Raw genomic sequence first — 23,729 nt, forward strand, 5'->3', positions numbered from 1 at the left:
TCCACAGGCAGCAGAAATGGAACAAGCAATATCACTTGGAAAAGACCTGACACTTAGCGGCAGAATATGTCTCATTCCCACCATATCTTGATTTTGTTCTGCTGTCTTTTTTTCACCCCCAATATCCCAAATACTATTGCAAACACCTGGACGCCATTTGAGGTTGAGAATCAAAGCGCCACCCGAACGATGAATGCTATATACAGTCCAAACCCAGTCGTGAATCATTTTGGTAGACACCATTTCGAACGGTGAACATGATATTTGAGTCGTGGTCGAAGGATCGCCAACTTGTGGTAGATATTCGTAGTCCAACATGGTGAATCGGCACTCGTACTCATACTCATACTCGTCTTCGGCTGTGACCTGTCTCAGGGACCTGTATCCCGTGCCTTTAACTGCAGAAAAGAGATATCGAGTCTATGTCTGCACGCCTGCTCGTGGTGACTTTCCGTCTTTGCACTTATTCGCCTCTCGCCTCATTCGGCCAGGCTCCATCACGTAACGTCAACGCGTCTGCGATCCTCCTTCTCACACTCGTCAACGTGTCCCCCACTACCCGTCCTAGTCACCAACCATTCTCCTCGTCTGCGTTACCATACCGCTGCGCCCTAACAGGGTTACTCCTCAGACCTCTCCCAGCAGCTCTACCCCAACCTCTCGTCTGATTGGCCGCGTCTTTGGAGGAGCGGAAGCCGTGTCTTGGCTCGAGCCGAGCGTTGAAGGACTGACCCATTTCTGGGTCTCCGTCGTCTTCGTGGTCATCCCAGTAGCCAGGAACTTCGCCTAGAGGGCCGTGCTTGGGCGGTGAAGCCGTTCTCTTGCTGGGTGGAGAGGTACGTGTGAATTGTGAGTCGTTCCAGGAGTGGACGCTGACTGTGCCGGTTGACATGCCCCAGCCGTTCCAGGATGTTGCTGCGAAGATATTAGCAAGGACAGAGAAATGAATAGAGAACTGCTCGACTTACCTGCAATGACTGGCGCAGTAGGACTCCAACTTGCGTCACGTACACACGTCTTCCAAACATGGGAAGCGTAACCCATATCCCAGTCAAAGTTGTCGTGCCCCCCATTCATCTTCGGTCTAGTGTCTTTCGTGGCAGTGCCAACATCGATCGTGGCTCTTTGTGTGCCATCGAGATCCCAGATATACACCTTGCCATCCTCACTACCACTGTAGACGTATCTTGAGTTTGTGCTCGTCGGCGGACTGAAATGGCATCGAATCAGTGTCTTGAGGACACTATGACCACGGAAAGTTACGATCGAGTTGTCCGCTGGGTTTGGCTCCCAATCGCTGTGGGAGAACTCGGCGAAGCGATAGTCGAAGCTGGTCGTGTACCTAGCCAGATTCAGCTGATCGAAGTCGTTAGGTTGAGTCATCTTCCGCAAATCCCACATCTTCATCATCTGATCTTTACCATTACTCAGCACATAACGTCCATCACCCTTGCTATCGACGTAGGTGAGACCTTCAGTATGACCGACAAAGACACCAGCCTCACGGCCATCTGCCATACTTCTTCGATCCCAGACACGAATGGTCTGATCGTCAGAGCCAGAGAAGAGAATATGCGGACTGGACTTGTCACCGAAACAGACTGCATTCACATCGTCACCGTGCTTCCTGAGCTTCAAGATCGTGCGACGTGTTTCGAGGTCGTGTACGAGCACACTGTGATCACTTGTGCCAGCTACGATCTCTCGTCCATCACCACTGAATCGAAGTGACCAGATGCCAAACCCTTGACGGCCCATGTAAGCAGCATGTCTCTGGTCACCCATAATTGCTCCAGGTCCATAATTGGTGAAGTCGAGAAGAGTGTGCTCGTTGCGGTCGTTTGGATCAGTAGGTGCAAGACATACAGTATGCCTGATACTGCTGTAAGCGAGGAAGCGATTGTCGGGAGATAAGGTGGCGTCTGTGATGGTCCATTGACCGAAGGGGAAATCAACAGTCTTGTAGTACTTCCAGTTGTATGGATTGGAAGTGTCGTACATTTGAACTTTGAAGTTCTGAGTACAACTGAAAAAGAAGTTTCCATCATCACTGAATTGACCTGAGTAGGCACGGCTATCATAGTGAATGATCTTGTCAGCATATGTAGTGTTGGGAATCAGTTCTTGTGCTATTAACTGGTTGTGGCGCCTAGCTGTTGAACGAGGTTCGATGCCCAAACGTCTCCAGAGCAGTCGTTCGGAAACCGATCTCTTGCGTTGACATATCCTCTCCGTGCAGGTATCTACACCTCCAAAGTAGCCTGATTGCATCAACTTGCGGCCGGTCTCGTTGGGAATCTTGGGGAAGCGGTTGGGATCGAGGTTGCGTTTCGCACGACGGCGGCGATGGTAGCGGTGTGGATAGTACTCTCCATCGTCCTCATCCTCGTCCTCATTGTCGTCGCCATAGGTAACTATCCTATAGTTCCCACCAGCCAGAATCCGTTGAAGACCATCTCTACCCTGTATTAGAGCTCGCAGGTCCAGCATCACTGCTACAATTTTTAGTATTCAATAGTGGCGAGTACGGTGATGGATTGCTTACACCGTCTCCCTTCTGCAGTACCAGTTGCAGTCGCTGCAGCTTCGGGCTGAGCTTCTGTCTCTGTGTCTCCGTCTTGTTCCTGGTCTTCGCCTCCATCCTCATCGTCGTCCTCATCATCTCCAAATACGATTTCTAGATCTCCATTCCGTAACAGCTCGCGAGCATCTGATCATAATCAGCGTTGTCCTTCACTAATTTCAGACCACTGACCAGCAAACTCATCTGTCTCGGTGTCGTCCTCTTGACCATCGATGCTTTGCTCACTTGCAGGCTCAAACGACATGTCGTCATCTTCATCCTCCGGGAATAGATCCGATATCGACCTTTGCAGGCCGGAATCTCCATTTGTGCCAGAACCAGACATTATGATTATCAAATTAGTAGAGCAGAAGATAACAATAGAAACGAAAGACCAGAAAGATAGCCTGTGGTAGGCCTATATCAAATGCTAATGAGATGCATGCGCTGGAGCTGATATAATGGAGCGATATGCTTATCACCGATAAAAGTGGCACCCCTCACGCTAGTCGATGGTGTGTGGTCCGAGGCTTGTCGATCCCAAACGAATGGATGTACGGGTACAAGTACCCTTGCACATTCTTGCTACTAGTGACAAGCAAAGATACAAGACCAACTTTGCGGTTGAATGTGTATGCGAAATCTATAACAACGTAGGAGCAGTACATTATCGAGACAGAATTGTCGTAGCTGTAATCCGAGATCGTGCAGTTACGCCTGCCTGCTTTACGACCTCTAAGCTTCGTGCCTTCCCATCAGGATATCTTCAAAAAAGAGCCGTGGGAATCTTGCTCAATTCATCAGTGGAGAACCGTATCTATGTGTCCTATCCATCCAATGTGCAGGTGCTAGCAGCATCAACCCAGCCCATCAGCCTGTTGGCAATATCACTGGCATAGCAATGCTTTCCAGAACCACCTTTTTCCAGGTCGTCCGAGCCGTCAATTGACCCAGAATTGTACTGCCTTGAGGCTCGATAGTATGCCCACGCAACATCGTGCCCAACCTTTCCAGATTGCTCGTTGATGTCCTCCGCAAATCCATTGCCCTCAGTGCCACCAGCAACTACCATCGTTAGTCCTTGCTCTTGCTTGTGGTACTGTAAATACTTACTGCCGTCCCTGATCATCCCCACAATTTGATCTTTCGGGCAAGGGTTCTGTACTTTGCCATCCTTGTTGCAGCTATAAGCTCCCTTGTAGTCTTGCAGTAATCCATGCTTGTCACCATTGCTGCCAGCTCTGACACAACCCTCGCTCTCTTGCATTACAGCTGCGAAAATGAAGCGATGATCAACTCGGGTTTCGTGCGCTACCTGCTTGATAGCGTCGTATAGGTCATTCGTCTCTTGAGCGTTGTTGTTGGGCTGCTTGTATCTGAGGTCGCATGAACGAGCGATAATGTGAGCGTTTGTGATCCACAGCTCATTGAAGCTGACCCAGGCTTCCTGACCTGGCCATTTCGCATCACGGGAGCCATCGCCCGTGTACATCACGTAGGCGTTCGTGCCACCTGGGGATCATGTTAACAAAGGACTGAGGTTGCAGGACATGTGAGCCCTACCATCATAGTCATTCCAGAAACCATCTGTGCCCAGTAGACCTTGTACAATGCTTAAGTTGTCATCGTCTCGCTTCTCGTAGGTAGGGGCTGTCCTCGAACTGGCTATCAGTAGGCATGCGGCAAGTATCTGGTTCTGATTAGCAAGGATCTGTGGGAATCAAGTGTAGTTCCTACCAAAGACAAGCGGAACATATCGTTCGTGGCTTTCCAAGCAGACGCGGTATGGTCGAACACCAGCGAGCAAGGAAACCGCTGGTTTCTAAGCCTGTAGAGATCAATCAAAGTAATTCAATACTCTCAATCAGCTCGAGAACGGATTTGGGATAGCAGGTGCAGTATGGGAGATGGTCGCGACACAGCACGATGCAGGATTCAGATGGACATTTTAATATGGACGGACAGTCCTGTAGCCCATAAGCACAAGCGACGCCGAGCATGACTATGCTTCACAGCCGCAGTTCCCTTGTCGTCCAAGGGTAGGCTGAGATGGAAGAGGTTGATCTCAGACTGTAAGCAGTAACCAAAGAAAGGTCCAAATTCTCCACCACGGCTCACCCCGAGCACCGTTCTGTTCTGTTTATAGATAGCGCCATCTTGGACAATCCACTCTATTTGGTCCGACTTTCCCCATGTTCACTCTCTGACGTTCCTTCCGTTACGAAGACTGATACCAGATTCAAGCTATACTGGATCGTCGGCAAGTCGTATGGCTAGGCACCGTGTCCATGCTATGTGACATATACTCTCTCCCTTTCTGTGCGGCTGTATCGCATCCTCCGAAGTAATGTCTCTACGCTGCGCGCAGGATTGACATACAGTATCTTATCCTCGACTAACACTGAACATTGGCCTGGGCAACGCGTTGAAGGTCCGAACCACGATTGGCTCGTCAAGCTTCGGTACATGGAACAAGCTCGGTGTCCATTGTTTGATCTTTGATCCTTGATCCGCCATCCGCACTTTTTTGATTGTCGATTGTCCATACCACAATTTGGACAATCGCTTTGTGACAGAACCATGGCACAAGCATGTCCGAGAACACGAAGACGTCACCCCGAACCCCACGCTCTCTCGCAACATGTTGTACGATAGCTTGCGCTCATGCAGACAGCATTACGACCATGACGTTTCGCTTGCATCGCATGATTGTACCAAGTCATCGTGCTGCGAGGCATAATCAGGCATAGAAAAGCACGAATCTTTGCCCTCAGACATACGGCCAGCTATGCACCTCTCCATTGTGCAGACAGCAGGCATAAACTCTTACCCGAGCGCTCACTGGACTGGAGCAGGCAAGGATTGACCATCAGATGAGTTGAGATCATTTGGCAGGAGCGACTGCCTAACAGACCAGTCTAAATTCGAGTCACATCCTGTGAAACTCCACGAATCAACCATTCGATCAAGCGATAGAATTTTGAACTCAATGCTTCATGGTATCTGCCTCTCGCTCAGTCAATCAAAGATGAATGGCTTCTCACCAGTTGAAGGCACCGCTTAGTAGGTCGAATACTTCACGATCGAAGCATACATGTTCCGGTCTTCCCCACTGTCAGAAGCTCGACCCTCGTAGTCAAGCTAGCGTCCATTCAAATAGTACGCCATGTCGATAGGTGGTCCGGCTGAATCTTGAGCCACAATCTCGCTCCTTCTAGCTTTATCGGTGATGCTGAGCCATTATTCCACAGGATTTCGTGCTGCAGTGCCATGCCTTCCTGAGCGTGTCCGGAACGCTGCAGCTTCCTCTGCAGAAGGCCAAACGTGCGACGTGCTGTCTGTCCTGAATATGGCACCCATTGTGGCCACTCTCCTGGTAGAGGCTTGCCTTGTGAGTTGATTGCTATGCCCAACATCCTGGAGCTTTCACCACAGGTAACACCGTATTTTGTCCACAAGTTGTACCTATGCTGCTGGATACCAGATCGGGTGGTGAAGAGGACACGACATCCTCGGCACATCCATGCCACCCCAGGATACTTGACGTTCTCTCTCAGCTCCTCGGCGGCCTCTACAGGATCCAGGCCTGCAACTTCGCGGTCTTCGCGTGAAATTGTCGGCAAGTTCTGACCTTGCAGAGGGGCTCCAGCCCAAACATGTCGTGGAGCCACCTGATCCGAGTATAGTATGTTGGCATCGACCTGTCCTGCAACAGGCCTGCCCCGGTGGTCCACCTTCAACAATAGCGGCCCCCAGCTGTAATTGCACTGCTCACGGTGGTAGTGAGCAAGCATTTGCGGCTTTGTGGCACAAATCTGACGGCAGCCACGACAGACCCATGTTTCTCCTCGACTAGCACCACCATAACGATTGTTGTGGTATGGAGTGTCACTCCACTCACTATCCTGTATTTCTGCTTCGATCGACGGGGCATCTGTAGCCCACGCCGTCGGCGGCGCCGTTTGACCTAGGTAAGGTGGTAGCAAGTGGCCAGACCAGCAGCCGTGAATGACTCGACCGAAGTGGTTGATTCTGACTCTGACTGGTGGCAGGACAGAGTCCACACACCTGTCTTGCCTGTGATGCTCACAGGCTGCTCTTGGGTTTTCTGAGAGGTACCCACAGCCCCTGCAGGCATATGCACAACCACTGGTGATGCCGTTTGTCGTTGGCTGATTCATTGCGAAAGAGGATTTTCGGAAGAGACTGCGCAGGAAAGATCCTCGATTGTTCAAGGAGACAGGAGGGGATGAGTTGAGTGTGAGAAAGACTCTTACTCTTCTTGTGCGACTGTAACGATTTTCTGAAAGACAATCCTTTGACACAAGATTCAAGCTGAGAACTAATCTGGAAAATGTTGTGGGCAAGGGCTGGAGCAATACATCCTCACAACAGGGCCTTGGCGCAGACCACCAAAGTAGTACTACACCTGATCAATGTTTGGCGCGGAATGAGTGTTATATACGCGTCAGGAGCGCAGTACATTCTTTGAGTGCTTGGAACCTACACAACGTTCGTTTGTCATATCCCTACGGCACAAGATTTTCAACCTTTCAGCCAGAAGCATTGCAATCACGGTGTAAAGCCTTGACCAGAGCCTCAATAATATTGGCCAGTAGTTGTTCCGATACAGGAGGGGATGGGCCGATTTCAACCACTTCACCAGGTCACGCCTTGACATGCAACTTTAGCTGCAATCAGGGAACAAGTACATTGATTGAAGGGGACCTACTCAAACTGGCTGCAGTCTAGCTATATTCACGCTATGGGCAGCTGACTCTCGCCAAAGTCCCGCAACCCTGTCAATCAGAATATGATCAGGAGATCAGGCTCTCGTCCATTGAACCGAAGCACAAACAAAAGACGCACCGTAAGCACATTCAAGCTAGCTTTGGTCAAAACGACCAACTAATATTTCAAGCCTGGCAAACCGACAACCTGAAAAGCTTTCGCATCCGATGGAATTTGAAATCTCTGCTGGGCTTTTGTTATTGCTTGGAAGCAGAAATTGAGAATGAGAATGCACAGAACAGCTCAGGCTGGCACAAAGACCACGTCCACAAAAATCAGGAACTCCTTATATCTACTTTTACCCATCCCAGACTCTCGTCCGACCTCAAGCCATCATCGAGACCATGCAGGAAAGACATATGACTGCGTCAATGGTAAAGGAAGGAGGAGGACAAACGATGCAGTCGGTTCCGATACATCAAGAGGTCGTTTTTGTGAATCCCAAGCGTGCAAAGATACGAGATGATCTACTGCTGAGCTGGAATAAGCCTCGGTACATAAGCCTCGGTACAAGCATGTCAACTGCATGTCCTCCTCTTCCCTGCCGTTAATGTTCAGGCGAAAGCAAACATTGTACACAATTCTAGGCAAGCGGCAGTCTACTACAATGGCTGAGTATAGCATGTCGATCAGCTGGCCTTCGAAAGCCCAGGGTGGTCACGCTTGCCGAACAGTAGTGTCCTTAGACGAGCCGTGAACCTAGGTCTCAATTTGTCACAAACATACACAACCAGCTCTACTGAGCTCTGCACCAAGAAGTAACATTTCGCCAAATGATCTAAATACACTTGTAGCGGGACTGGTCGCAGTGTTGTAGGCTTCTACGGAAGATGTCTGGGATCAGGGCTGCTTTCATTCCAAAGCTCTATATAGACCGAACCAGAGTTGTATTCGACAAACCATGGTAGACACAGGTCCCCGACCAGCGCAATCTCTGTGAACCAGCTTTGAAGGAACACAGTAACAGGGACAAATGAGTGGAATTGAATCAAGATTATCGATTGACTACAAACAAGCAAAGTTCAGAAGCCTCATTGCTACACCTAGAGCAGAGACGAGCCTTCAGCACTGCTTCGCTGCAGTCTTGCAGGTCAATGAAGACCACGAAGACCGTCACGATCTGCAGCGGAACGAAGAAGCAGTGGCTGCAGTGTGCTGGAAATGTTGCCGAACGTCGTCCTTGCCGATGGCAATCCGCTAAATTTCAGGACGCTCCTAACGTGTGGGACTCAGTCGATGGGTTTGACCGTCAGCGATGTCTACACCACTGCTGCGTGGTCGGCAGACTCGACAAGAGAACACAAGGACTTTTTAGCAGTATAGGCCCATTGCCACCACGCTGTTTCCACTTGACGACATGACCTTCTGAAGAATGACTAAGCAACACTCATAGGTGAGGGGCTACAGCGTAGTGCTATCTTAATGTCGATCAGACTATGCAAACGACACAGGCATACACACAGTGAATATCAATACAAGTCACCCGATAGCCTCCTTGGAAGGTGGTTTTACAGTAGCAGTGGCCAGCTTCCCAGCCCTCCTTGTATGCTGTCAGGCGACCTGGTACCTGCCCACTATGTCTTTATCTCGATACGAAGGATCTTACACTGCTCACTTACAAGCTGAGGGGCCCACATCAACTGGAAGTGACTAGTCAGACACATCCCTCAGGGAAGATTCGACCTGACACTGTCACGACTGAAGCTCTTGTGTTTACACTATGGTCTCTCGGGCCTCCTCTTCCGTGCCAAGCCTCAATCAGTCAACAAGTCACGAAATTGCGACCTGAAGAGGACGGAGAGAACACTGGACTATTCCCTACTGAGACGATACTAATCTCTATCCCTCCGTAACCGCACCTCTGCTCGGAATCTTCGAGCAGTCCACACATTCAGTCAACACTTCAGCTTGGTGCTCCACTCACAGAAGTAAGTATTTAAGCACCTCTTCCTCTTGCTCGAATCCTCGATCACAAAATTCTTTCCATATCCCACAACCAGACAAGCCACCGGATCCAAGAACAGAAGTTTGCAATTCATTAGCAAAGGTTTGTCTGACAATGCAAACTGTTTGAAAAAGCTTCTAATAGTTGTCAGATACACGAGCGCAATTGAAGCAATTCTACCTGAGAAGTACTTTAGTCTCAAACCTCCAGACTTTCCAAGGTTCGTCACACATCATATTGGTTATACCGTTATACTACCATACATATACGGACGTGATGGCTGACAACAGGAAAACAGAGACCAACCCTTTCAAAGATGTCTTCAAGGAAGAACACCACACAGCCAAGCAACGACAAGGCCGACTCCGACACTGACATCGACGCCGAGTATGTGAGTGATGATGGAGCTTTCGTTATCAACACACAGGCGCCGCGACCTGATCTGGAAGAGGCAGCCTTCAAGACAGACCCAAGAAAGTACTTTCCTGTCCCACCGACAGGGTACATCTATCACAACAAGGTGCCGAAGGTGCCCATGGTGATGGTACTCACTGGTCAACTCAAGCGCAAGTCAAAGTACAAGGCCAACCCAGAGACCAGGGAATACTACGACTCCAAAGGTTCCGTCGAAGAGCCTCAAGATGGGGACAAAGTCAAACCAGAGGCTGGCAGATGCCTGAACTGCATCAAGTCAAGCAACAGATGCCATGGAACCTCAGTCAAGGATGGGAAGTGCCTCAATTGCCAAGGCTACAACCTGAAGATGGAGCGAGCGAGACAATCCAGAGTCTGCCGCTGGAAGACTGCCTCGAGAAACGTCTACACATACTCACAGCATGTGCAGACTTTCGGCGGTACCGAGATCCGGCAGAATACCGCGGCTGCAAAGAGACAAAATGAACAGCCATATGTCACAATCTTCCAGGCGCCATTCGACACTGGCTACGAGCGACAAGTGCTGGGTTGGCTGGTCACAGGCGCCCTGGGGACTAATCTGGCGGATGAGGACACGTCACTCAACCTCGACATCCTTTACAACGTTGTTCGGGCACGGTACATGTGGGCCAGAGACTTGACTCCGGCGCAGGCTCAGGGTCCGTTCAACTCTGAGCAAGACAGGCAGAACTTCCTCGCTGTACTCAATCATATGTACCGCCGCCTCCAGATGATGATGAGAGATGGCGATGGTATCGAGTACAACGACTTTCTTGCCTGGCTGCCGGAGAATCACCAACTGTACAAGCGGCGATGGGTTTTGTTCCAGAGTAGACTGTGGTGTGAGAAAAGTTTGTGGCAAGATTGAGGATGGATTGGTAGCCTTGTCACTTTGGATTGAGGTATAACGCTCTCGAATTTTAGTTACACGAGCATGAAGAAGACGGGAAAATATCCGCTATACATGCGCATGGCATTTTGTGCATGTTCATAAAATACAAGAAAAAGAATATTTCTACAATGACTGCAGTTCCCACATAAATTTTGCACATGACGTTTCCCCTCGTACTCGAATGCTTACTCCAACCAGCATCGAACCAACACTGACTGAGCTTCAAGGCCATCATCTGAGAGACTGTCGTCTCTTGTTCTTGCTCGTTGTCCGAGACAGGTACCGAATCTCTCGACCACAGTCTTTACCAGAAAGCATGATTAAAGATCAGTAAGTAAGCTCAAGAATGATAGACAAGACTCAGCCCAGTCGTGACAAACGCCGAGCTCACGTGTTGTCGAACCGAGCACAGGTATAATCCTTCGATTAGCAAGATCTTGAACATCTTCATTTTTCTCTCAAGCGAAAGATCTTGGACGGACCCGTCATAGTGGGAAGTGTGAAACTTTCTTCTATCGTTTAGACCAAAACAAGAGCTTCAATGCCAAGGCAAGGTCCGTTATTATCAGATACTTTCTGACGTGAGGCGGACTTCTTGTTCTGGAAATGTAAAATCGGTGAGCTGGAGATCACTCTTGTCTGACGGTGCTCGACAGTGAGCATGATGGCGATCGGGAACCACTGATATCGATTGCGTTCTCGTAGACGTGACCGCCATGTTTCGTGGCGTCAGTATGCATTCACTTCGTTCGAGAAGTGTGCTAAGCGGATGATAGACGTGTCAAGTGCTTACCTCTGGTCGTCATGATAAGACAATACTGCTCATGGGTTTGGTCATGTCTGTATGAAATTGACGCCCGATGCTGCAGATAGGTTGAGGTTCACGATACCTTCAGCGAGCTGTCCTTGATCTTGGAAACATACACGATCGCCACAACCCAACACTCCTTGTGATTCTCCGTGCTATGAACCTTGCTCCTTGAATTCGCGAGACAATACCTCGAGCCGACAGGTCATCTACTCACGAGTCGTATATAGTACCATAGCATACCATAACCATTGTGTCGGTGATATTGACATCCTGAAGCGACTCCAAAGATGTGAGGCAACATACGGGCGACGAAGCCTAAGACTCAGGGGCGGCGCTACCATCCGAAAGAAGTTTAGGGACTTGCTGCAATTTCTTCGGCCTAATTTGCATCTACTCAAGAATTTCGAGCAACTTTGAGATTAGTACCTAGGTATACACAAAAGAAGCTGGTTTGGTAATCTGTCAGCAAGCTCTTCTCACGCAACAGCATGGATTGGACGACCTCTGTGCCGAAACGCGCTCGCGTCGATGAACGGATACAGCCAGCTATGTTTTAGCGGATGTGCTCCGTGTCGAAAGGCCATACGGCGATTGTCCCGACGGACCATGGCCATCACTCGAGCTTCGCCGAATGACAAAACCTCATGCTCAATTCGATACGATCATTTCGGTTGATACGATGAATGACACTGACTTATACTGAGTCGCTGTTCTGTATCAAAGCTAAACTGCAGTGTGGCTTGAGATAGAAACCATTTGCCAGTATGGCGACCAATGGGACAAGTTCGGCGAACAACGAGGACTATGACCTCGACACCCCTATTGCGGCCACCACTGGCATAAAGCAAGGTCTGGCATCATATGGCGACGCGCACTTCTCACTGTTCTTGCGAAAAGTCTTCATCAAGGCTCTTGGGTATGGCGAAGATGCACTCTCAAGACCAATCATCGGTATCATCAATACCTACTCAGGCTTCAACCCTTGCCACGGTAACACTCCTCAGCTTATCGAGGCAGCTAAGAGAGGTGTTCAGCTCTCTGGTGGGCTAGCCATTGACTTTCCTACCATCAGCGTGGCCGAGTCCTTCTCGTCGCCTACAAGCATGTTTCTCAGGAACTTGATGAGCATGGACACGGAAGAAATGATCCGAGCTCAGCCAGTAGATGCTTGTATCATGATTGGAGGTTGTGACAAGACTGTTCCAGCTCAAATCATGGGTGGTATCTCTGCCAACAAACCAATATTACCTCTCATTACCGGCCCAATGATGCCAGGAAGCCACCAAGGCAAGCGCATCGGAGCCTGTACTGACTGCAGAAACAACTGGGCTGCCTTTCGAGCTGGCAATATGGACGTGGAGGAGATATCAGCCATCAATGAGGAGCTAGCCCCAACCATTGGCACATGTGGCGTGATGGGCACAGCAAGCACAATGGCCTGTGTCGCAGCAGGACTCGGTCTCATTCCTCTAAAAGGCGCAAGCGCACCAGCTGTCTCTGCCGCCAGAATGCGAGTCGCTGAGGAGACAGGTAAGAACGCAGTCGCGGCAGCGTTGCACAAGCGCACGCCGCAAAGCATTCTCAGTAGAGAATCTTTCATCAATGCCCTCATTGTCCTCCAAGCCATTGGGGGAAGCACAAACGGCATTGTCCACATAATGGCGATAATCAATCGGCATCCTGAGCTACAGGGCAAAATTACGTTGAATGATATCGATGAGATCGGCAAGAAGACACCTCTAGTGGTCGACCTCAAACCTAGTGGTGACAACTACATGACGGACTTCCACAATGCAGGCGGCATGCTAGCGCTACTGCATACTCTTCGACCTCTTCTTCACCTCTCAGCCATGACGATCAGCGGTCAAACACTGGGCGAACTCCTAGATGCGAATCCCTTCAAGTCCTTCCCATACTCCTCCGAGATCATCCGCCCACTTTCGAACCCCCTATATGCGAAATCCAGTCTTGTTGTGCTCCGAGGAAACCTCTGCCCAGATGGCGCGATTATGAAGGCTTCGGCATCAAAAGATCGCTCCTTGCTCAAGCACACAGGACCTGCCGTGGTGTTTGCTAATACTGCAGATTTGGCAAAGCGTGTCGACGATCCTGATCTAGATGTCACGGCGGCATCTGTGCTTGTCTTGCAAAGTATTGGTCCCATCGGCAATCCTGGCATGCCGGAGGCTGGACTGATACCTATTCCGCGAAAGCTTTCGAGTAAAGGAGTTGCAGATATGCTTCGGATCAGCGACGGCAGGATGAGTGGAACGGCTGGTGGTACAATAGTCTTGCATGTCAGTCCGGAGTCGGTCCTCACAGGAAGCGTGTTTGGTATTGTCAGGGATGGGGATATGATAAGCTGTGATGTGGAAAGCCGGATGCTCAGCTTGGATGTGAATGAGGAGGAAATCAAGAAGAGGCTCGAGGAGAAAGAGCAGGCCAGGAAGGGCACGAGCAATGCGAAAGAGGATGTACTCATTGCACGTCGAGGCAGAAGAGGGTATAGGGGCTTGTACGAGAGAAGGGTGAATCAGGCTCATGAGGGTGCTGACTTCGACTTTTTGACTGCGAGCGGGCCTATAGTGGAAGAATAGCAATGTCGGGAATGCTTCATAGCTATAACTCTTTGAAGGCGAGGCTCTTCAACGAGATGTTCTTTGAAAGGTATTATTTGGTTACTGACTGCCGAAGTGCTAGAGAGTGATCCATAGTCCTCCAGTGCCAAGACGTGTAGCAGACACCCTAACAGAAACCCTACGCCTCGAAAATGTTGTTCTCGCTGCTGCCGAAACTGAAGAATGGCTGATAATCCACGAACATACTTTCCACGAGGTAGCCATTGTCATTTGTCATGGAATCGGAGGTGCCTAAAAAGGACGCGAGGTCACACCTGCCACCGATGAGTGTGAAGCATAGCACCACCTCAATGTCGCTGATTCCGAGGAATATATAAGACGTGGCGGGTCGTATCCGTACGTAGCACTTTCATGACCTTTTCGGACTCACGGTGCTCGGATGTGATCCGATAAGCTCGTGGGCTGCAGTATCTTCATACAGTATACTGCTCGGCATCAAGCAGCAGTCTCATCAGAGGCGAATCGGACACACTTCACAGTATCAGACCTGCGAGCATTTCACTGAATAATCCCAGATTGAGCAGTAACGACGAAGAGTCCGAGTCGTTTTGGCAGCTACGATGACTGTCATCCATATTGGTATTTCTACCGTGCCGTATTTGTACTCTAACGTACATCCTGCTAACGGAAAACAGTTCTATTCAAATTTCGACGAGATGCCGGTGAGGCAATCAGGAGCACATTTGTATCCGAGCTTCGTAAGCTCAAGAATTTGGATTGTGTAATGAACCAGAATCTGGTTGTGGGAGGACCGTCAATCACGACCCCTATAACACGAAGTCAAGGATTCCACTATTGTCTGGTGAGCTATCACAAAGATAGAGCTGCATTGGATGCATATCAGGCAAGCCCTGAGCATCATCAGTATGTTTCTCCCACTTCACAACCCATCCTTGTACTGAGAACATGCTAGTGTCACAAGTAAGTACATGTGGCCATTCAACGAAGATTTGATGAGATTCGACTTCGAGACTGAGGATGGACTGGACCCTATCTTCGGCAGCGTTGTTCCACCTAAGGCCTCGAGCTCTTCGAGTGACTCCACGAGTACCTCAAGCTCTTAGGAATTGTCTGAGAGTCAACTGTTTAGAAAGAGTATCATCTTCAGCAGAAGTACACAGCTTGAAAGACGAATATCCTAAGTTGGGCTTCAGACTGGCGTAGAGAAATGTCGATAAAGCACGGAGTACAAATTCCAGGAATGTCGAAGTTTTGGGGCCCGGAAATATGCCGTGCTTTCCATGTCGACGCCTGAAACAGTCCGTGGGAGGTGCAAAGAAGCCGCTGGTTGACACGGTCACGCGTCCGTCGCTTTCCGTTTCTTAATGTGTGCTTGTTACACTTCGATACAACAAAGAGGTGCTCCAGCTTGCGCGCCTCTTGCTCAAGACACACTCACCTCATGAAGGGTCACAAGAATTACGAGATGCTACAACAATCAAACCAATGTCTAGAACCCTGCTAGGTATTCTCCGTCTTCATTCGGAGCTTCGTGCAGTGAGCAATGTCACACCCACCTTCTCTGCTTCTTTATTCAAGGTCTCTACTTCTCCCGCTGCGTAAGGAATGCCTTCTTTCTTCCTCCTCTCCTCAGTTATCTGCTCAATCTCTCCAGGGAAGTAGATACGGTCAAAATCCGGCCGCCTTTCGCTATCCACAACGCGTTGGTAAAGATAATCCATCCTGTCCTTGAACTCTTCTAATAACATGAATAGGTCTGGCTTAATCACTACCAAGAAGTGACCCACATCTGCGGCTTTCGAAGGATCATATGGGCCTGTAACATTGCCAGCAAATGCTGATCCTGACAGTACACCAGAGAAGACATCCATCATTATCGCAAGAGCTGAGCCCTTCGGACCACCCATGGGAAGCATAACGCCTTCAAGCGCCTTGGCAGGATCATCTGTCGGAAAGCCTTCACCATCCAGAGCCCAGTCTGCGGGAATCCTCTCACCTCTCCTCTTTGCTTTGTATATCTTCCCTCGTGCTGCAATGCTAGGAGCCATGTCTAGAATAAACGGCCTGCTCTCACCCGCTGGAGCACCACACGCCAGCGGAGATACTCCTAATAACTTCGACCTTCCACCCCATACTGGCATAGCAGGCGAAGAATTGGTAAAGACGAGGGACATCATATCATGGTCGATCGCTCTTTGACAGATCCATGCCGACATGCCGAAGTGATTCGAGTGCTTGACCGCCACCATACCAATGCCGAATTCCTTCGCCATCTGTATGCCACGTTCAATACCTAGCGAAGCTGCCAAGAATCCGAAACCGTTGTGTCCATCGATCTGTGCTACCACGGGGGTTGTCTGAATAATGGTCGGTACTGCCTTGGCATCCAGCACTCCCTGCCGTATGCGCTCCATATAGGAAGGAATTCGATTCACACCATGCGTGTCAATACCTCGAAGGTCAGCCGCAATAAGGCATTTGGCAACAATTTCGGCTTGTTCAGCTTCAACTCCGTTCCCAACAAGCACATCACGAGCAAAGCGGTGGACTTCTGTGGGGTCAAAATGTCGAATTTGCGTTTCGGTGGCCATGATGAGTCGACCTTTGTAACCAAGGTCCTATATGAAGACTAACAGTGAAATAAGAAATGTGTCACAGAATACAATACTAGTAGCTATAAGATTATTACCAAAACGGCAATCCCGGAGTGGAGCGGAAAAGAAGGCGGTCGGCATCCGACTGGTTTGCGAACAGACGGTAGCGCTCCGCACCAATATCAGACAACAAGTTAAGGTATCACAAGGAAGCATCCGACAACCAACCAGTTTGAAGAGGACAATTCAGACGAGTACAATAGTCTGCAAGTGTGATTTTTCTCAAGCATGCACGACCTCACAGGCAAGGTCGCCTTAGTCGTGGGCCTTGGTCAGACATCTCAAGAGGGCTGGGGCATAGGCTGTGCTATTGCAGTATTGCTTGCACAACAAGGTGCCAAGGTATTCGGAGGAAATCGAAGTCTAGAGTCTGCTCGAGTCACACAGGAGAGGATCCAGGCCAAGGGTGGTGTTTGCGACATCTTTGAGACCGATGCCACCTCAACGGAGTCAGTCAAAGCTCTGGTTGAGGCGTGTGTAGCTCGCCATGGTCGCATTGACATCCTCATCAACAACGTCGGGAAGTCGGAGGCAGGTACCATGGTGACAATGAACGAGGAAATGTGGGACTCGCAATTCGACATCAACCTCAAGAGCATGTGCTTTGCCTGTCATTATTCGATACCAATAATGGAGCAACAACATGATGGACGTATTGTTAGTGTTGCAAGCATAGCAGGACTGAGGTATATTGGCAAACCGCAGATCGCATATTCCACCAGCAAAGCAGCTATCATTCATGCCATGAAGACCTCAGCTGTCATGTATGCCGATAAGGGCATTCGGTTCAACACCGTTGTCCCGGGCTTAATGTATACACCCTACACCGAGCAGCTTGCGATTCGCTATGGTGCTGGTGGCGATCGCGATGCGTATATGCGCATGCGGGAAGCACAAGTACCCATGGGCAAGATGGGTGATGCATGGGACGTTGCGCATGCTGTCCTCTTTCTAGTGTCAGATGAAGCCAGGTACATCACAGGTCAGGAAATTGTGGTTGATGGTGGCATTACGGCGTCCACGGGAAGGACGTAGGCTCATTCCGGCACAGCTTCATAGGGTACGCTGGCGTCAATAAAGGTGGGTTTGAACATTGTTTGAATATCTCGACCGTAGCTCAAATCTGCTCACGACAGTCTGTACTCGACTTCCTGGTTAAATTGCAGACTGTTCCGGGGCAACACCTGACATTGTAGGTGACACGAAAGTGGTGAGGAGGCTTAGTCGTCGAGGTCTCTTCGAGATGTGCTTTAATCCAGTACGACGACTTTTCGCGATTTCGAGTTGTGGGCATACCTAATTAGGCCTAAATTAGTCTCCTCGGTCCCTGAAGCCAAGCCGAGCCAACTGGTCGACACCTCCTAATTGAGCCGCCACCAATCCTCGAGACTCGGGCCATCGCTCAATATCTGGAAAGAGCGCTTCATGAGCTTGAAATCAATGCCTTTTCCTGATGTTAAAACTATTAGCGTCGTGAACCCAGTGCTTTGTTCATCAGAGTAAACAAAATCACTGCGTTCCTTATGGCATATCATTACCGTGAAGTCTCTTGGCAAGACCATGACTATTGCATCTATACACAAGATCAAGACACAGCTTGCACAACATCGAAACTTCCAGTACCAATAAGACCTCTTTGTCCGGCAACAATCCTAGCACTAGGACCTAACAAGTTATCTCCCTCACCAAACATGACCGCATCCTTCAAGAATCCCATCACAGTCTCAAATGACATCTTTGAGAGGATACTTCCATTCTCCTTGACTAGTCCGTGTCGAGAGAAAGGTTTGTAAGATCCACTCTGAGTCATAGCATCGGCAATCAGGCTGATGTGTCGATTATCAACACTGATGCCATGACCCTTGAAGACGTTGTCGATTTCTTTGACGATCGTCATGCGAGCAGCTTCGACTCCGTACAAGTTGAGCATGTCGTGTACTGAGTTGGTGTAGATTGTGTGCGGGTCGATGATGTGTTGATATTCGCGCATGGCCAGAAGGTTTACACCCTGGCAGGTAATGACTGCCTCTTTCAGAGGAACCTCCTTGCCAGTCTCGGCTTCTCTTGTCTTCACGGGCTTGCCATCCGCACTAAGAACTTCTTCCATGAAGAGAGTGCACAAGTCAAGCCCAGGTATTGACTGCACCACTGCAGCATGAGCGCAACGTTCTAGTATTGGCAAAAGCAGTAATTTTGGCTGATCAAGGTCATACTCGAGCGTGAACTTGCACACTCTACCCTTTCGACGTGAGAAGTCGAATCTCTTGAGGTTCTTGACCACTTCCTTGACTAGGTTTTCTCGTGTACGTCGAGACATTTCCTCTTCAGTATCTTCGTCTTCGGTATCCATCTCGCTGTTCTCATCACCGGAGTCATCTGGGTTTTGTTCTCGTAGTGCCTGCGATGGCCTGTTGCGCTTTTTCGATTTTTGTGCGTCGGTCAACTCCTCATTGTCTTCCTCCTCGTCAGAAGAGGCAGCCACGGCAGCATCATCCTCGTCCGGTTCGTCGAAATCATCGATCCGCCGAGCACGTGCAGCAGCGTCCTTGGCATCGTCAGGGTCCATGTCTGAATCGATATCGTCCTCACCAGCCTCTCGCTCCTCTGTTCGCATGCCTTGTGGTCGCTCCTGCTCGATCACACCAACTGATACGCCAATCTCTGGTACAGCTGCTGTAGCGGTCGACAACGAAGCCTCCCTTTGTTTCTTTTTTAGCTCTTCTCTAATTTGCTTGTTCAATATAGGCAGGAATTTAGTCTCGATGGCGAGGGAGACATCTTCAATGGTAATAGCGTATTCCTCACAGTATTCCTTGGGATCGAAAAGCTCAATCCTGACCACGTAGTCTCTATGCTCTCCATCTGACTTCTCAGTGACGGACATCTTGTCGATAGCGTGAGCAAGTGGTAGTCTGCTGATAGATTTCGCAAACTTTCGGGCATCGTCTACCGACAGTTCCTCAATTGGCTTGATTGCCATAGTCGGAGTCATAAGTTTCGTCGAAGCCGTCATTATGATTTCTCGGAGTCGAGGGATACCCAGAGTTACGTTCTTTGCTGAATGCCCTGCCAAGTGGAAAGTGTTCAATGTCATCTGAGTTGACGGTTCACCTACAGACTGAGCAGCAACGACACCTATAGCCTCACCAGCATCAATTACCGATCGCATGTACTTGAGTTCCATGAGGAGCTTGAAAGACTTTGCTTTGAGGGCCTCTCCGAGCACGTTGTCGGGATTGGTCTTCGTGTACTTGTTGAGCGCTTCCGCGAACTTCTCTGAGGTGCTCCCAAAATAGTTGGCAGGTGGATAGTTTGCCAGTATCGGTTCTACTTTGGGGTTGCGCTTTAGCTGCTTCAGCAAGTCCTTCTGCACGGCTTGCACGCTTCTGCCATCAATTGATCTGAGCTTGTTGATAACTTCTTTAGCATTAGTCTGTCCAGCAATGGTCAGGTTGTTGTCGGCCAAGAACGTGAATTCTTTCAGGTGTCTCTGTTTGGTTACCTCCAGGCCATCTTCACCATACAAGAACTGGACGAGAGCACCATTGGACGATTCTCTTACGGACGTGTCATATTCTGTTCGCAACCCTTCAAGCCCTTTGATAATGCATCGCTGCAGATATCCCGACTTAGCAGTCTTGACAGCAGTGTCAATCAAACCCTCACGACCAGACATGGCATGGAAGAAGTACTCTGGCGGCTTGATACCTGTCAAGAAACGACCAGTGACATAGCCTCCAGCTGTAGGATGTGTCTCGAAGGCTCGATAGAGAGGCAAAGATTTGCCACTGACCATGACAGGGACACGTCGGCCTTCCAAGACCTGCTGGCCCAAGTTACAGGAAATAAGATTGGCATTGACATTTGAGCCCTTGGCACCGGATGTTGTCATTGCCTGCATCTGATTTCGAGGGAATGGCTTCCTCAGACCCTTTGGCATCACTTTCGCTACGGCATCTGTGATGACCTTTGTACTTGCGTTGTAGAGTTGATCAAGAGTATTGAGCTGGTCGTCGTTGCGGAGAACATCTTCAAGCCGATTGATCAATTGTTTGCTGCCTTGCTCTGTAGTCTTCTTGTTCAGCTGCACATATCCAACAGAAACCTCGTGGCCAACTCGTGGAGCTACACTTAGTGCTTGCCGTCGTATATTGTCACCTTCAGGAGTCAGGTAAAGATCGTCCATACCACAACTCCATGCTCTTTCACGAAGGAAGCGAGTGAGAAGTCGACCAAGAATACTCAGTAATTGTCCGGCATGCTTTTCGCCATAAACCTCGTAGCAAGAATGAACCAGTCCACCTGCCGCTGGGCCTAGCTGGGCTTTGTCGAGGATGCCACTTATGTGTTCGCCGTCACTGAATATGACCACTTGTTCTGTGTCTCGGTGGACCGACTCATCAGCAGTAACTTTCCAATTTGCTGCGTCGCCAGGTTGCAGTGTCTTCTCGTTCCATCTCTCAGCGGCAGTCTGTGACTTACTTGTAAGATTAAGACCATACAAGTGTTGAGGCGTAATGTTCCTGAGCACAGTCGAGATAACTTGCTTGCCAGTCCAGAGCATTCTGGGCTTGAGTATCGCAGGAGGCAGAGTCTGGATTCGGTCATATTCTATATGACCTTGCTCTGGACGTATACATTCGTAGAGCAACTCGTGGTACTCCTCTTTGTCGAAGAAGACATCCTTGCTGGTGAACTGCACGCCCATTGAGATGTGGTCCTGGATTAGACCACGTAAGGGCTTTCCGGCAGTGGCTGATAGATACTGGTTGTCCGTGTTAGCTATGTGGAAGGCTTCAGCTCGAGCCAGCTCGTTCTGAGGGAAATGCATGTTCATCTCATCACCGTCAAAGTCAGCGTTGTAGGTGTTGCAATTCGCGTAGTGCATACGAATGGTCTTCTCGTTCTTCAAGACTCGTGCTTTGTGGCACATCATAGATGGTTTATGTAGAGTCGGTTGTCTGTTCATGATAACGACATCGCCTGTCTGTAGGTTTCGATAGACTTTCTTGCCCATGTCGCCCTTGAACCCCTCTGGCGGAGTAAGTAGTTGTTTAGCCAGAGTCTCACGCTGAGACCTTGTCTTTCTTCTCAAACTCATGACACGACCTTGTTCGTCCTCAATCGCAGCTGCTCCTGGGTACTTCTCCATGCCGTTAATCACTAACCTGCTCAGAGCCTCGAAATTACTGCTTGTGACCGGTTCAGGGTAAGTCAGCTTCTTCGCAAACACGAGAGGCACACCGATCTCATTGGTCTCAATGTTTGGATCGGGAGAGATAACAGATCGCGCAGCAAAATTGACACGCTTCCCCATCATGTTCATACGAAAGAGACCCTCCTTCTTCTCCAAGACCTGCTTGATGCCTTGATCTCGTGGTGGACCCGTGGGAGTTGCAGGATTGTCAATGAGCTCGTTGACGCATTCCTGCATGGTAATACCAGCTTGGATCAGTTGCTGGTGAGTCGGTTTCCGTACATCATCGTCGTCTTTCTTGGACGCGCGCATCATGCTTTTTAGGGTGTTCGAAGCATTAATCACCCGGTTGAGGGCACTATTCATCTGTGATTCCATCATCTGGTTTGGACCCTGTCGTGCTAAAGGCCTGAACTTGTTGGGTGCGACCAGCACATTTGTCATGAAGAAGATATCTGCTAGAACTTTCACTTGTCTCCTGCCAGGTGAGGGGGCAAACAGAAGATCAACAATCTCCTGCTCTCGATCGAAGAGTAGAGTCAGAGCTGCATGTACTTCAGCTGGAGTCAGATAAGCTTGAGTGTCGAAGCCGCCTTCTATCTCAGCGATCTTGGAAGAAGCAGCTGTATCAAGCGCATTCCGCAAAGCGATTTCTTCTTCTGCACCATGTGTTTGATCGGTGACCTGATCAACCATTTCGACATCTTTGTCGCCATTTACCATAGGCTTTTTGGCCAACTCTTGCTCCTTTCGTTCTTGCATGAGGTATATCAGAGGATTCGGGGCTTTTCTGTCGAGTACTTGCATTTGTTCACGAGCACGTACTGGCAGCGGCAGACGGAAGATCTTGATAGCTCTATCTTTTCTGTAGGAAGGCGAGATACCCTTACACCTAACACACTTTTTGACCAGCGCAACTTCTTGTAGGAAAGCTGTAATAACATCTTTCCTAGCTTGTATGGCGATGTGATTTTGTGCTAGAGGCAGTACATCGGTCCTCTTCTTCGCTTTCTGAATACACTTCTTGACATACTCTTCTCTTCTATCCATCAGATCGTCAATATCCTCTTCGGACTCGGCCGCTTCGTTGTCCTCTTTACTTCTCTTTCTCTTCGAGCCCAATTTGAATCTGGTCAACTCATGAAACTCTTTCACCAATCCATGTTCCAGCAGTCGTAGCTGACAAGTTGTCTGATGAATCTTGTTCGGTACCAACCTGAAATGATGGCAATATACACATTTCGAACGTATTAATCGCAAGGTCGTGTCAATATACAAGGGATGGTAGCAGTGAGTAGGTAACTCGATATGGCCACAATGGCCTGGACAGTTCGAGGCATTCATACGACAGGTTGAGCAAGTCGCATCGAGGGTTGAAATAGCACCCAATGACAGATCGTGAACACCTCCTGGCATAGGACCAAACATCGAGTCGAGGGTAGGTGTGACATGAATTCTCTTTACACTCAGTTTCCTGACATCTTCACTGGCATATCTTCCAAATTCGATACCGCTAGTCGCGTTCGAGAGAGGAGTCCTGAACGCCATGGCTCGAGGCTCGTGCTACAGCCACCTCTGAGGTCTTGTCAGCCAAAGTCGCAGCTTGCTGTGAAAGCTATTGTCTTGGAGGTCGCGAATGCTTCTCTACAGAAAAAAAGTTTCGAGGTTCGGCTATTCCTCGGGCGTCTTCCCACTTCCGCCATTAGCGCGTTGCGCATCCACTAATTTTTGTCACGTTCGGAGGAGTGAAGGGAGCACACTCTATATCTTCCACTATTGATCCTTGGGACGCGACTCGCGTGGCGAACGACATCGGAGTTGCTCTACAGCTCCGCACGGGG

The 23,729-nt window shown here is 49.5% G+C and overlaps 7 protein-coding genes across 7 annotated transcripts; 3 read left to right on the forward strand and 4 right to left on the reverse strand.

Moving 5' to 3' along the window:
* Window positions 1-568: 568 nt before the first annotated feature.
* LTR64_008066 (uncharacterized protein) lies at window positions 569-2,909 on the reverse strand (the record flags this gene model as incomplete). Its single annotated transcript, XM_064902382.1, has 4 exons — window positions 569-915; window positions 969-2,492; window positions 2,546-2,710; window positions 2,756-2,909. The coding sequence occupies 4 exons, from the start codon at window positions 2,907-2,909 to the stop codon at window positions 569-571; spliced, it is 2,190 nt and encodes a 729-aa protein (XP_064751356.1).
* A 480-nt stretch (window positions 2,910-3,389) lies between these two features.
* Window positions 3,390-4,318, reverse strand: LTR64_008067 (uncharacterized protein; the record flags this gene model as incomplete). Its single annotated transcript, XM_064902383.1, has 4 exons — window positions 3,390-3,628; window positions 3,677-4,075; window positions 4,127-4,253; window positions 4,301-4,318. The coding sequence occupies 4 exons, from the start codon at window positions 4,316-4,318 to the stop codon at window positions 3,390-3,392; spliced, it is 783 nt and encodes a 260-aa protein (XP_064751357.1).
* A 5,297-nt stretch (window positions 4,319-9,615) lies between these two features.
* Window positions 9,616-10,602, forward strand: LTR64_008069 (uncharacterized protein; the record flags this gene model as incomplete). The annotated part of the gene is made up of 1 exon (XM_064902384.1): window positions 9,616-10,602. One exon carries the CDS (start codon window positions 9,616-9,618, stop codon window positions 10,600-10,602), a length of 987 nt encoding a protein of 328 aa, XP_064751358.1.
* Window positions 10,603-12,201: 1,599 nt separating this feature from the next.
* LTR64_008070 (uncharacterized protein) lies at window positions 12,202-14,034 on the forward strand (the record flags this gene model as incomplete). Its single annotated transcript, XM_064902385.1, has 1 exon — window positions 12,202-14,034. One exon carries the CDS (start codon window positions 12,202-12,204, stop codon window positions 14,032-14,034), a length of 1,833 nt encoding a protein of 610 aa, XP_064751359.1.
* Window positions 14,035-15,554: 1,520 nt separating this feature from the next.
* Window positions 15,555-16,628, reverse strand: LTR64_008071 (uncharacterized protein; the record flags this gene model as incomplete). The annotated part of the gene is made up of 1 exon (XM_064902386.1): window positions 15,555-16,628. One exon carries the CDS (start codon window positions 16,626-16,628, stop codon window positions 15,555-15,557), a length of 1,074 nt encoding a protein of 357 aa, XP_064751360.1.
* Window positions 16,629-16,919: 291 nt separating this feature from the next.
* Window positions 16,920-17,726, forward strand: LTR64_008072 (uncharacterized protein; the record flags this gene model as incomplete). The annotated part of the gene is made up of 1 exon (XM_064902387.1): window positions 16,920-17,726. One exon carries the CDS (start codon window positions 16,920-16,922, stop codon window positions 17,724-17,726), a length of 807 nt encoding a protein of 268 aa, XP_064751361.1.
* A 550-nt stretch (window positions 17,727-18,276) lies between these two features.
* LTR64_008073 (uncharacterized protein) lies at window positions 18,277-23,436 on the reverse strand (the record flags this gene model as incomplete). The annotated part of the gene is made up of 1 exon (XM_064902388.1): window positions 18,277-23,436. One exon carries the CDS (start codon window positions 23,434-23,436, stop codon window positions 18,277-18,279), a length of 5,160 nt encoding a protein of 1,719 aa, XP_064751362.1.
* Window positions 23,437-23,729: the final 293 nt, after the last annotated feature.

The sequence above is a fragment of the Lithohypha guttulata genome (genome assembly GCF_036872675.1).
Source record: "Lithohypha guttulata strain CCFEE 5908 chromosome Unknown scaffold_7, whole genome shotgun sequence".
NCBI lineage: Eukaryota > Fungi > Ascomycota > Eurotiomycetes > Chaetothyriales > Trichomeriaceae > Lithohypha > Lithohypha guttulata.